At 34.8% G+C, this 11,261-nt stretch overlaps 1 protein-coding gene across 1 annotated transcript; it reads left to right on the forward strand.

Moving 5' to 3' along the window:
• Positions 1-407: 407 nt before the first annotated feature.
• LOC146721530 (S-adenosyl-L-methionine-dependent tRNA 4-demethylwyosine synthase TYW1-like) lies at positions 408-1,784 on the forward strand. The gene has a single exon (XM_085486639.1). It carries the CDS (start codon positions 408-410, stop codon positions 1,782-1,784), a length of 1,377 nt encoding a protein of 458 aa, XP_085342765.1.
• The last annotated feature ends 9,477 nt before the right edge of the window (positions 1,785-11,261 follow it).

The raw sequence follows: 11,261 nt of genomic DNA on the forward strand, positions 1-11,261 counted from the left end.
TCTCATATTCTAAAGCTTTTTACCTTTTCCTTTCACCGTTGAAAAGAAAAATGAAAGACATAAAAATTTTATACGGAACGGAGACTAACACCGCTTTAAAATATTCAACACTCCTTTCAGAAAAGCTGTCTAACTATGAGATAAATCACAAGGTTTTAAATATAGTGGAATATAATATAGATGAAATATCATTAGAGCAAGACATTTTAATAATACTCATTTCAACTTTTTATGACGGAAAACCACCTAAAGGATGCGAATATTTCTATTCTTTTTTGTTAGAACTTGTAAATGATTTTAGGATTGATAGGAACTACCTAGGAGATATTCGGTTTGGGTTATTTGGATTGGGAAGTAAAGCTTATAAAGAGGATTTTAATGTAGTTGGAAGGAATATCAGTAAGTGGATGAAAGAGTTAGGTGCAAAGTCAATACTTAAAACAAGATATGGTGACGAATATAACGAACAAGAACAATTTTTCATAAAATGGAGTGATGAACTCCTAAAGTACTTCTTAGAGAACATGGAAGCGGATCTTGGAACCATGGAAAACAATAGCAAAAATAAAGGTATTTTATTTGAGAGTGAAAGTGAGCAAGACTTAATGGTGGATATAGAAGATTTGGTAATATCAGATTCTGGATTGAAAAGTGAGTACCTGGAAATGGTAAATCCAACCCTTAAAAAGTCACTAACAAAGCAAGGATATAAGGTGGTTGGAACACATAGTGGAGTAAAATTGTGTAGATGGACTAAGTCAATGTTGAAAGGTAGGGGTGGTTGCTATAAACACTCATTTTACGGAATCGAAAGTCACAGGTGCATGGAAAGCACACCAAGTCTTGCATGTGCTAATAAATGTGTATTTTGCTGGAGACATTACACCAATCCCGTTGGAACTGAATGGAAATGGAAGGTAGATGAACCGTTGGAAATCGTTGAAAATATTATTAGTGAACATAAACTGATGATAAAACAGATGAAAACTGCACCAGGAGTATCACAAGAAAGATACGAAGAAGGATTGAAGATAAGGCACTGTGCTCTATCCCTAGTTGGTGAACCAATAATGTATCCAAGAATTAACGAATTAACCAATCTACTTCACTCCAGAGAAATATCCACTTTTATGGTTACCAATGCACAGTTCCCCAAAGAACTAAGAAAACTAAGTCCTGTAACACAACTTTATCTATCTATAGATGCACCAAATAAGACATCTTTAAAAAAGATAGATAGACCTCTTCATAAGGATTATTGGGAAAGATTCATTCAATGTATTGAAATACTCAAAACAAGAAAAGAAAGAACTGTTTTTAGGTTAACTCTAGTTAAAGACTATAACACTGATGATATCTATGAATACGCTAAATTGGTTGATATTGGAAGTCCCTGTTTTATAGAAATAAAGGGTGTTACGTTTTGTGGTTATCCTGAGACAAGCCCAATGACAATGAAAAATGTTCCTTTTTTTCATGAAGTAGTTAATTTTTCCAAGAAATTTGTTAACGAGATAGAGGGATATGAAATAGCCTGTGAACACGAGCATTCTTGCTCTATTTTAATTGCAAAGACAGTTTTCAAGGTTAACGGGAAATGGAGGACTTGGATTGATTATGATAAGTTTAATTATTTTATAAAAAATGAAATTGATTTTACAGCTTTAGAATATTCAATTGAAACCCCACAATGGGCACTCTTTGGATCTCAGGAGAAAGGATTTGATCCAAAGGAAATCAGACATTACCGAACTAAATTGAAAAAGATAGACCACGGATGTTAACTCCTAATCCATAAATAAAACAAGCTTCGAGTAACTTTCTACCTATAACTGTGGTCTCATATATCTATACTTAACTCTAACAAAGAAGTTCCAAAGTGGGTATAATAAGAGAGTTAGAGGTAGGAGAAGGTATTCTTCAATTGAGTTTACCTCACTTTTTATTTTTAATAATTTGGTGGGGATATCTGAAACTATTTCTCTGGAGTAAGCCATTTCTCTAAGAAGGACATCTGCTCTTTCATCTGGGGTAACTACTGAGTCACAGCCAAAACTTTCTATTTTTCTCGTAAATTCAGGTTTCAAAAGATTTTCTTTTTCAAAGCCGGGTGTGTCTATGGAAGACACATAGTAAATATACAGGGAAATACTCTCCTCTTCAAATTCTAAACAAGTAGAGTCAAAAAAAGATTTCAAAGCAGCTTTAGATCCAGAATATGAAGAATATCCAGGAAAGGTATAATAACAAATAGTAGAAGCTATCATTACAAAATTAAAGGGTTTAGTATTACATTTACGAAATTCCTTGAGTGTTGATATGACACCCAAATAATTCAGTTCAATCATTTCTCTATAAACATCTAAGTCTAGATCTTTGAAGTATCCCGGATGAGAAGCACCTGCACAACAAAAGATGTAATTATAAGTTGTATTTTCTAATTCTTTCATCTGTGTTATATCTAGCTGGATAATCTCAAAATTGAACTCATTTTTTAATTTCATTAATTTGTCTAAATCTCTCCCGCTTATCACCACCTTAGCACCTCTTCTCATCAATTTCTTAGCTATAGATAACCCTAATCCACTACTACCTCCGATAACAAGTATCCTTTTATCTTTGAAATTTATAACCTTCCTCTTAAACCTCACTCTACACACCAACAACACGACCATTACCAGCAGACCTTTTAGAACCAAAAGAACCATTCAATCAAAGGGTTACCAGTTCTAACAATTTAAATGCAGTCATTGAAGTAAATAATCTCTTAAGAGGTTTAAAACAAAACGTTTCAGAGTTTGAATTTCAAAGGCTTTTCTTTGTTTGATCTTCTAGTTAGTGTCTCTTAAAAAAGAAAGTGCCTCTTCCAAATAAAATTAAAGAAAGAGAGCCCCTTTCCAAGAGAATGAAAAAATCTCAAAACTACAAGCCATACATTCTGTCTTGCACTAACTGTGGCGAATCCAAAAACATAATGGAAGATTACAAAAGTGGATACAATATATGTGGTAGATGTGGATGTATCGTGGGAGATAGAATAATTGACGAAGGAAGTGAGTGGAGAACATTCAGCGACTCTAATGGAGTAGATCCATCCAGAGTTGGTGGTCCAAGCAATCCGCTTTTGGAATGTGAACAATTAGACACTCTCATATCTTCAGGTTTTGGTATCAACTCTCATACTTTGGCTAAAACGCAAATGAAAAGCAGTTTGAGAGGACCAGAAAGAGCACTGATCAATGGATTTACCCTAATTTCCACATTTTGTGATAGAAGTAACATTTCTAAGACCATAATGGATAGAGCTAAGTACATTTTTAAAACCGTGGAAGAAAGGAAAATTTTAAAAGGTAAAAACACAGAAGGTGTGGTTGCTGCTTGCATTTACATAGCTTGTAGACAGATGTGTCTTGGGAGAACATTTAAAGAGATAAGTGTTCTAACTGCCGTACCAAAGAAAGAGATAGGAAGGAGCTTTAAAATCATACTACCACATTTGGATAAGATGGGGAGTGTGTCAACAGAGGATATTGTCGCTAGATTCTGTTCTGATTTAAATCTTGGGATTGACATGCAAAAGGTGGCATTAAAGATCTCAAAGAATGCCCAAGAGACTGGATGTATAGCAGGAAAGAGTCCAGATTCTGTTGCAGCAGCCGTGATTTACATGGTAACAAACCTTTATCCAAAGGAAAAGAGGATTCAAAAGGATATCCAGCACGTAACGAACGTTACAGATGTAACAATAAAGAACACATACAAAGAATTGTTAGTTTATAAGTATGATATCATTCCGGAGGGTATAGTTCCCAAGAATGTTATAGACACACTTCCAAGTATTTAATAACATCTTTTATTTAAGGGCTTTACAGTGGTTGATCCTCTCTTTCTATCTTCTCTATCCAAATTTCATAAACCTCCGAAAGTCTTACCATCTCTTTGTTCTCTTCAATCACGTCTTCTATTTTGGAGTTTATGGTACCTAGCAGGGTCCTGGTATTTCTAAGGGTTATTTCCAGCCTTTTTAGAATTTTCTCTTTCTTGATCCTCAGAAGCTCCTCGCTCATAGGGTAGGAAAAATAAAAATTCTAAAAATCTGAGGTCTTTCCGCTTCCAAGGAGAGGTGGGAGGAACAGTGAGCAAAGCAAGAAGATCCAGAACCACCTTAAAACTCCTTAATAAAAACAAGCCATAAAAAGTTTATTTTTTTCTTGATACTCCAACGGTTTTACCACCCCTACCATTACTCTTAGTTCTTTGTCCCCGAACCTTAAGACCAACTAAAAGTCTACACGTTCTTACATGCTTCATCTTTCTACCTCTTTCAAGAAACTCCCTATGATTAGACTCTAACTCGGTACCAACCCAATGAAAATCTTTCCCCTTCTTGATATCCTTCCTACGGTTAAGCATCCAAGAAGGAAGATTTAAGGTTTCTGGATTCTTTATAGCTTCCTGCATTTCTTCGAGCTGTTCATCTGACAGATCACATGCTCTTGTTGTTATATCAATGTTCATTTTCTTACAGACAGCATCTGCATATCTCCTCCCTATACCCTTTACTGCAGTTAGGGCGTGTGCTATCTTTTGTGAACCACACACTCTTGCATTGAAAAAACGTCTCATACTCGTAGCTTTCTGTGAATCTCCAACAAACTCCATCCTCCCTCAACTAGGGGCATAGAATACAAAAAATTTTATCCCATCGAGAGGTGGATCAAAAATCAAAATTTTAAGATTTCCAAAGAATGGGAAGGACGAACCTTTCCATACCCAGAGAGTATCTTTTTTTGAAATATTTCCCTATACTAAATACAAATAAACCAAGCCATGATTAAATCCTATCTATGAGATAAAATCACATTTTGGAGTATTTCTAAGATATCTTTGATCTTTTTATCAACAAAAACTTTTAGTTTTTGAACCAAAAATTAAAAACAAATACCTGGAGAGGGGCAATACATGGGGAGTATTTCATCACAGATAAGCCAAGTAAAGAAGGTAGAGAGAAAGAAGCTACCATCTATTAAATATAACCACATTAGAGTTAATGAATATGTAGAGATAGAAAGGAAGATGGATGAGATCAGAAATGAAGAGAAAAGAAAAACTAACGCCATATCTCGTGAAAATCTTATCAAGGATAAAGAAATGTACAGAAGATTGATGGAGGATGTAGAGAGGTCTTTGTAGTAGTAGAGTGGATTTATTAATAAAAAATTTCGATCCTATTTTAATTAGTACCATACCTTATTTTGGTATATCTCTTTGTTTCACTGTGTCTCTTTATTTCGTGGGAATGTACTATCCTCTGCTAGAATAGCTCAGGAGCATTGTTTCTAGGTGTACATTCCCTTACTTCGCTACGTCTTTTAAGACCAAATATATCTGGATGTAGTGAGGAGAGACTAAGAACTAAAAGTAGTTGTATGATACTTAGAACACCAATTCCAAAGAAAATGGTTGTTCTATTACTAAAGTTTGCTTTCATATCAACACTTAACATCCCGAAGATAACTAGAAGAAGAAAAAGAAATGAAACGGAGATATCAATCAAAATTAGGTAAATCATCTAAAATTAATTCTTTTGGTTGTAAATTTACTTACTATTTTCATTTTGTGGTCAATCCCACTTCTTCCATATCTAATACCAAGTGATAACTGGCTTAATTCATTAGCAATGATCATACCAAATATAGAAAGAGACACATTAAAGAGAGCGTAGATGTAGAGAAATTGATTTGCCTCTTTTATGAACTTTAAAAGGTTTTTTGTGTCATCAAAGATGAATATCAGGCCTCCAAAGTAGATGCTAACAATTAGAAGTGAAAAGTTTGATATAACGAACATTAAATGTTGTGTACTGTTCATCATTTCATGTTCCATTTATTTGGGTTTATCTCCGTGTTTTTATTTTGGGTCATGGTCTGAGAACATTTCCATTTTCAGATATTCCTTATACGAAAAATGACTTAAGATATCGTGTAATATCAAGGAAGGAATGTAAATGGTAATTTTATTCATTTAAACTGCTTGTAAGCGGAATTATTTAAATTCCCTAAATTTAAAGGATCTACTCAACTTGTAGAGAGGTATGGAAGATAATAATCCAACGATTCCATACGTTAGATAATCAAATACACCATAACTTGTAGAATTTCCCTTTAAACGAGAAATAAGCGAAGTATAGAGAATAACAAAGAGATTTCCTAGAGATACCATCAGTAACCATCCAGCAAGAATTACTGATTCCATGTGCCTTGGTGATTCAGAGTATGCAAATTCCAAGCCTGTCATAGAGACCATTATTTCACCAGCTGTGAGTATAACATACTGTGGGATTTGCCATAGAATGCTAGTACAATTTGATGTGCAGCTAATTTTTGGATTTGAAAAGGAACTTTCAAAGGATCCAAGTGCTATGTTATACTCCAAAAATGCAGCAATAAAGAAGCTAATAGATGCAAGTACCAATCCAAAGCACATCTTTTTGATTGAATTTAATTTAACACCAAAAGACTCTATAAAAGGATAGATAACCCCAGTAAATAGTGGTATGAAAATTAGAACCAGAATTGCATTCAAGGCTTGCATCTGAGAGGGTATGATGGTGACTTTATTTCCAAAAAAAGACACAGAAGTCTCCATTTTTGATCCTTGACCGATCCAGGTTGAGCTCTGTTGATCATACAACATCCAAAAAAAAGAAATTGGTATAAACACTTTTAAGATATCAAAACAAGAAGAGATACTCTCTCTCAAAACAGGATATCTCTTCTCCTCCAGCTTATAGGGTACAATCTCACTTTTCTTCTTGGTATTTCCTTTGATTTTGAATGAAAATGTGATATTACACCACAACTTTTTAAGGAAAATAAGATCTGGCGGTTTTTTAGTGTAGATCTTGGAAGGTAACACGAAGAGTATTAATGAAGTTGTAAGCAGGATAGATGGAATACCAAGAGCTATTGGATAGCATGTTTTTTGATTAAAGCACGATAATTTTGAGATTATTGGTATGAGGAAGAGAGATAAAACACTTCCTGTGTTTATAGCAAAGTAAAAGACACTAAAAAAGCGTTTTAGATGAATATGCTCTTCTTCTGTGAACTGATCACCCCCGAAGGCAGACACACACGGTTTTATACCACCCGTACCTATTGAAACCAAAATTAGACCCAAGAAAAGGAGCTGGTAATTAGAAATTAATATTGAACTAATTGTTATAAGAAACATACCCAATAAGTAAATAATACTTAGATAAACAATGGTTAAATACCTACCCAATATAAAATCAGAGAGGATTCCACCAAAAATTGTGAAGAAGTAACACATAAAATTGAATATGTGTACAATTCCAACGGCTTTCTTCTCATCAAAGAGGAATGACTGTCTCAAAAATAGAAATAGGAGAGCTCTAATCCCATAATAACAGAACCTTTCACAAAACTCATCGGCTATAATACACGAAAAGATGAATTTTCTCTTAAAACTACTCATTTTATTTAATTTGATGTTTTTATCTAAGTTTTAAAGTATCTTCTCTTACTCGTTTCAGTTCAAAAAGACCATTTTTACCTGAAAGTCTCTCCTCTTTTTAAATAACACAAACCATCTTCCACTTTATTTCAGCCTCCCTCTCCTTCCAATTTATAAATGTTTTACCTGGAACCCTTAGCAAGGAAATGGAAGAGTGCGATACTTCTACTCCAAAGGATAAACTGATTGGTAATAAGATGGAAATTAACAATCACCCCTTAATAGGAGATGTAAGATATAAAGAGATAATAGAAGAAATAGCTAAGAAATATAAATACTTCAGGGAGTGTAAGAGAGATGGTAATTGTTTTTATTATTCCTTTGTGTGTAAATTCCTGGAGTTGATACAAAAAATTGATGGCAAGGGATATAATGAGATTGTTTCCAGGTTTGAAGAATACAACAAGATGATACCAGGATTTGGAATATCAGAGAGTGTCTTTGTAGATTTTTGTGAAACATTTAATGATGTCATAAAAGATGTAAGATCTGGTAAAGAGTTGCATCTTATAGAGGATGAGATGTACAATGGGATAATAGCATACCTTAAACTGATAATGTCTGTTGAATTACAAAATAACACCGCTAAATATCAACCTTACCTTTCCATGCCTATTGCAGAGTATTCCAAAAGATGTGTCGAACCATTTTATGTGGAAGCAGGCCATATTGAGATAGATCTAATGGTCTCCATTACAAATATTGGTATTAAAACCATCAATGTGGATGGTCCCCTGGAGAATTACACCAATTCCTTTGGGAATGATGAGATCTACGTTGAGATTCTTTACACACCCAACCATTTTGAACCAATCTATTAAGAGGCTGAAAGATACGCTGGAATATGCCTCCACTTAAAAATTTGTTGAATTGCATTGCCCAGCTAAAAATTAAAGTATTTTATTAATAAACTCTCATTGCCTTTCCCTGGGTACTCTTAAGGTAGATTGAGTCGACATTGTGGATGCCCTTCTTTAAGAGACCCATTAGAAAGGTAAGACCTGTCTCAATATTTTGAGATATCTCCTCCAAAGACATTTCCAGGTAACCAACTGGAAATGAAATAGTGTTGGTTTTTCCTAGTCTGAAATTGACAGTCTTTCTAACCTCCTCATGAAAATTCTTCAACTCTGTTGGATCCCTAACATAGAAAATTGGCTTCCTCTTCTTAGCGAGATATGCCATCTCAAAGGCAGTGTAAAAACTTGTAGTAGAAATAAAAGAGTGAAACTTTCCAGCCAACTTCCTCTTCAGACTCTTTTTCTCCTTGCCCTTAACCGCTTCAAAGGTAACAAAATCCATTTTGTTAGCATTTGCATGTTCCTCTAACACCTTGTCAGCTATGATAAGAATCTTTTCGTTCTTTCTTTTATAAAATGGTAATACACAGTTGGCATTAAACTTTTTATCCTTATTCAAATCATATCCTTTAAGACATATCTTAACCTCCAATGTTTCATTTTTATTCTTCTGCTCCTCTAATATTTTCTCCAGCAAAGATTTTATCTTCTCCTGTTGTCCAACTTTCTCCGTCATGAGGGTCCCAAAATTTTTTATTTTTTAGGATTGATCCCTAGAAGGTGTCAAAGAAGTGTGATAAAATTTATAGAGAGCTCAAAAAAAACTCTTTGTAGGTGTCCCTTGGATAGGCAAAGTAAGGTCCAAAGTTAAGAGAAACAGATCCTCCCTGATAAAGGGATACTCCTGGATGGTATATTCCAGGGTCCAAATCCTGAAAAGCTACGCCTAAATCTACTCCATTCTTAAAAAATTTGATACAGGAAAATCCTTGGTAAAGTTTTGGATCTTTTTTCTTTTGACCCCATGCTTTGCCTCTCTTAAGGATTGGATACCCCTCTCCCATATAGAGATACACTCCAATTATATCCCCCTTAGAGAAAGAAGGTCCATATCTCTTCTGTACTCCTTTATTAAAAATATACCCGTTCTTACTTCCATAAGAGTATCCATTCTTATCATACCCTATAGGTGCTAACATCTCACACTCATTCGTTGCTACTCCAATTCTGACATGTCCTTCATCGCTTGTTGTTTGCATTTCAAAGTAGAGAGTACCTCTGGCTAACCCACTGTTAGAAAGCGCTGTTCTATACCCACCCTCGCCTCTTAACTGCAATCCTGTAGAATCTATGGAAATAAGAGAAGAGGCTTTATTTTGTACCATTTTTATATTTAAATGTTTCATTTTTATAATTGCTGTGTCTATAGACTGTAAGCTTATAGTTTTAAGGTTTGAAAAGTCTACTTCCATCTTTCTATCCTCTGAGTTCCCTTCCATATCTCCTAAAAGGGTGTCAAAGTAAAGAAGGGAGACATAAAAAATGAAGGTTTATTGATCTTACCTGCAATCTCCTTACTTCTTCATTTCTCTTTTTCTAAAGAGAAGATGCCTTTGTGGTTTTTTCCTTTCTATGTAGGCCATTTCATCTACACCACTCAAGCTTTTAAGACTCGCTTTGTTGACGTATGCCCTATCCAAATCCTCACTTTCTTCACTTTCTAGCTCTATTTCTGAGGTCATCAAAATGGTAGCAAGTAGCTCTTTCTGTTCACTCTTCTTTCTATAGACCCTTTCTTCATTCTCTTCAATGCATTTCATGCTAGTTATAACTTTAAAAGTATAACCCTGATCTACAAGAAATTGTTGTCTCTTTGTCGAGTAGTACATTTCATCCGTATCTTTGGATACTAGAGAATAGAAATAAACTCTAAATCCTGGATCGTTTCTCTTTTTTGCCCTAAGAATTCTACCAAGCCTCTGTGCCTCCTGTCTTCTGCTACCAAAGTGACTACTTATTTGTATTAAACACGTAGCTTCAGGAAGATCTATACTTGTATCTCCCACCTTACTCAAAAAAATCGTATTAATCTGCGGGTTTGTTCTAAATTGTTTTAAAATTCTCATCCTCTCTGTTTGCCCCGTTGGCCCGTAAATAAAAGGCTTTTCTAGCTTTAGAGCATATGCCTTAAGTGCACATACATTATCGGAAAACACAATTATTTTGTCTCCCCTGCTCTCATGCTTCTTTATTAGATACTCACAAACCTGAAATTTTGTTGGATTCATAATTGCTATAACTCTCCTTCTACGAACACTTTGCAGTAGATATTCTTTATAGAACTCAGCTGTCATACCACACCATATCTCAATACACTCTACACTCGCTATATGCCCTTGAGCGCTTAGATCTTGCCAATCAGCCTCATACAACTTAGGACCAATTAGAAAATTTAGATCCTCGATCTTATCATCTTCTCTCACCAAGGTGGCAGTCAATCCCAACTTACAATGATGAGATACGAGAGAGATAACCTTTCTGAACATCATAGCGGGTACAACATGTACCTCATCCAGGAGAAGAAGACCCCATTCATTCTTTCTGATTCCATCCATAATTTTTTGTGCCTCATAACTTCTCTTTCCAGAATATGCTAACATTGTATATGTTGTTATTAAGATACCACTTTTAGAAAGATATTTCTCTTTCTTTTCAGAAGTAAATCTTGCTATACTCTCATCCGAAATATTTGTGAAGGAGAAGAACTGTTGTCTCCACTGCTCCACAGATACAGCCGAGGTACATAAGACAAGACAAGACTTTTTCATGGTACATACAGCAGTTATTCCAACAAGTGTTTTACCAGACCCACATGGAAGAACAATTATTCCTGATCTGGCCCTTCCATTCCCAAACATTTTA

The sequence above is a fragment of the Nylanderia fulva genome, unplaced genomic scaffold (assembly GCF_048542155.1).
Source record: "Nylanderia fulva isolate GAGA-0341 unplaced genomic scaffold, ASM4854215v1 Scaffold46, whole genome shotgun sequence".
Taxonomy (NCBI): domain Eukaryota; kingdom Metazoa; phylum Arthropoda; class Insecta; order Hymenoptera; family Formicidae; genus Nylanderia; species Nylanderia fulva.

Coding starts and splice junctions, on each gene's coding strand:
- LOC146721530 (XM_085486639.1), top strand. CDS start 408: ATGAAAGAGTTAGGTGCAAAGTCAATACTTAAAACAAGATATGGTGAC.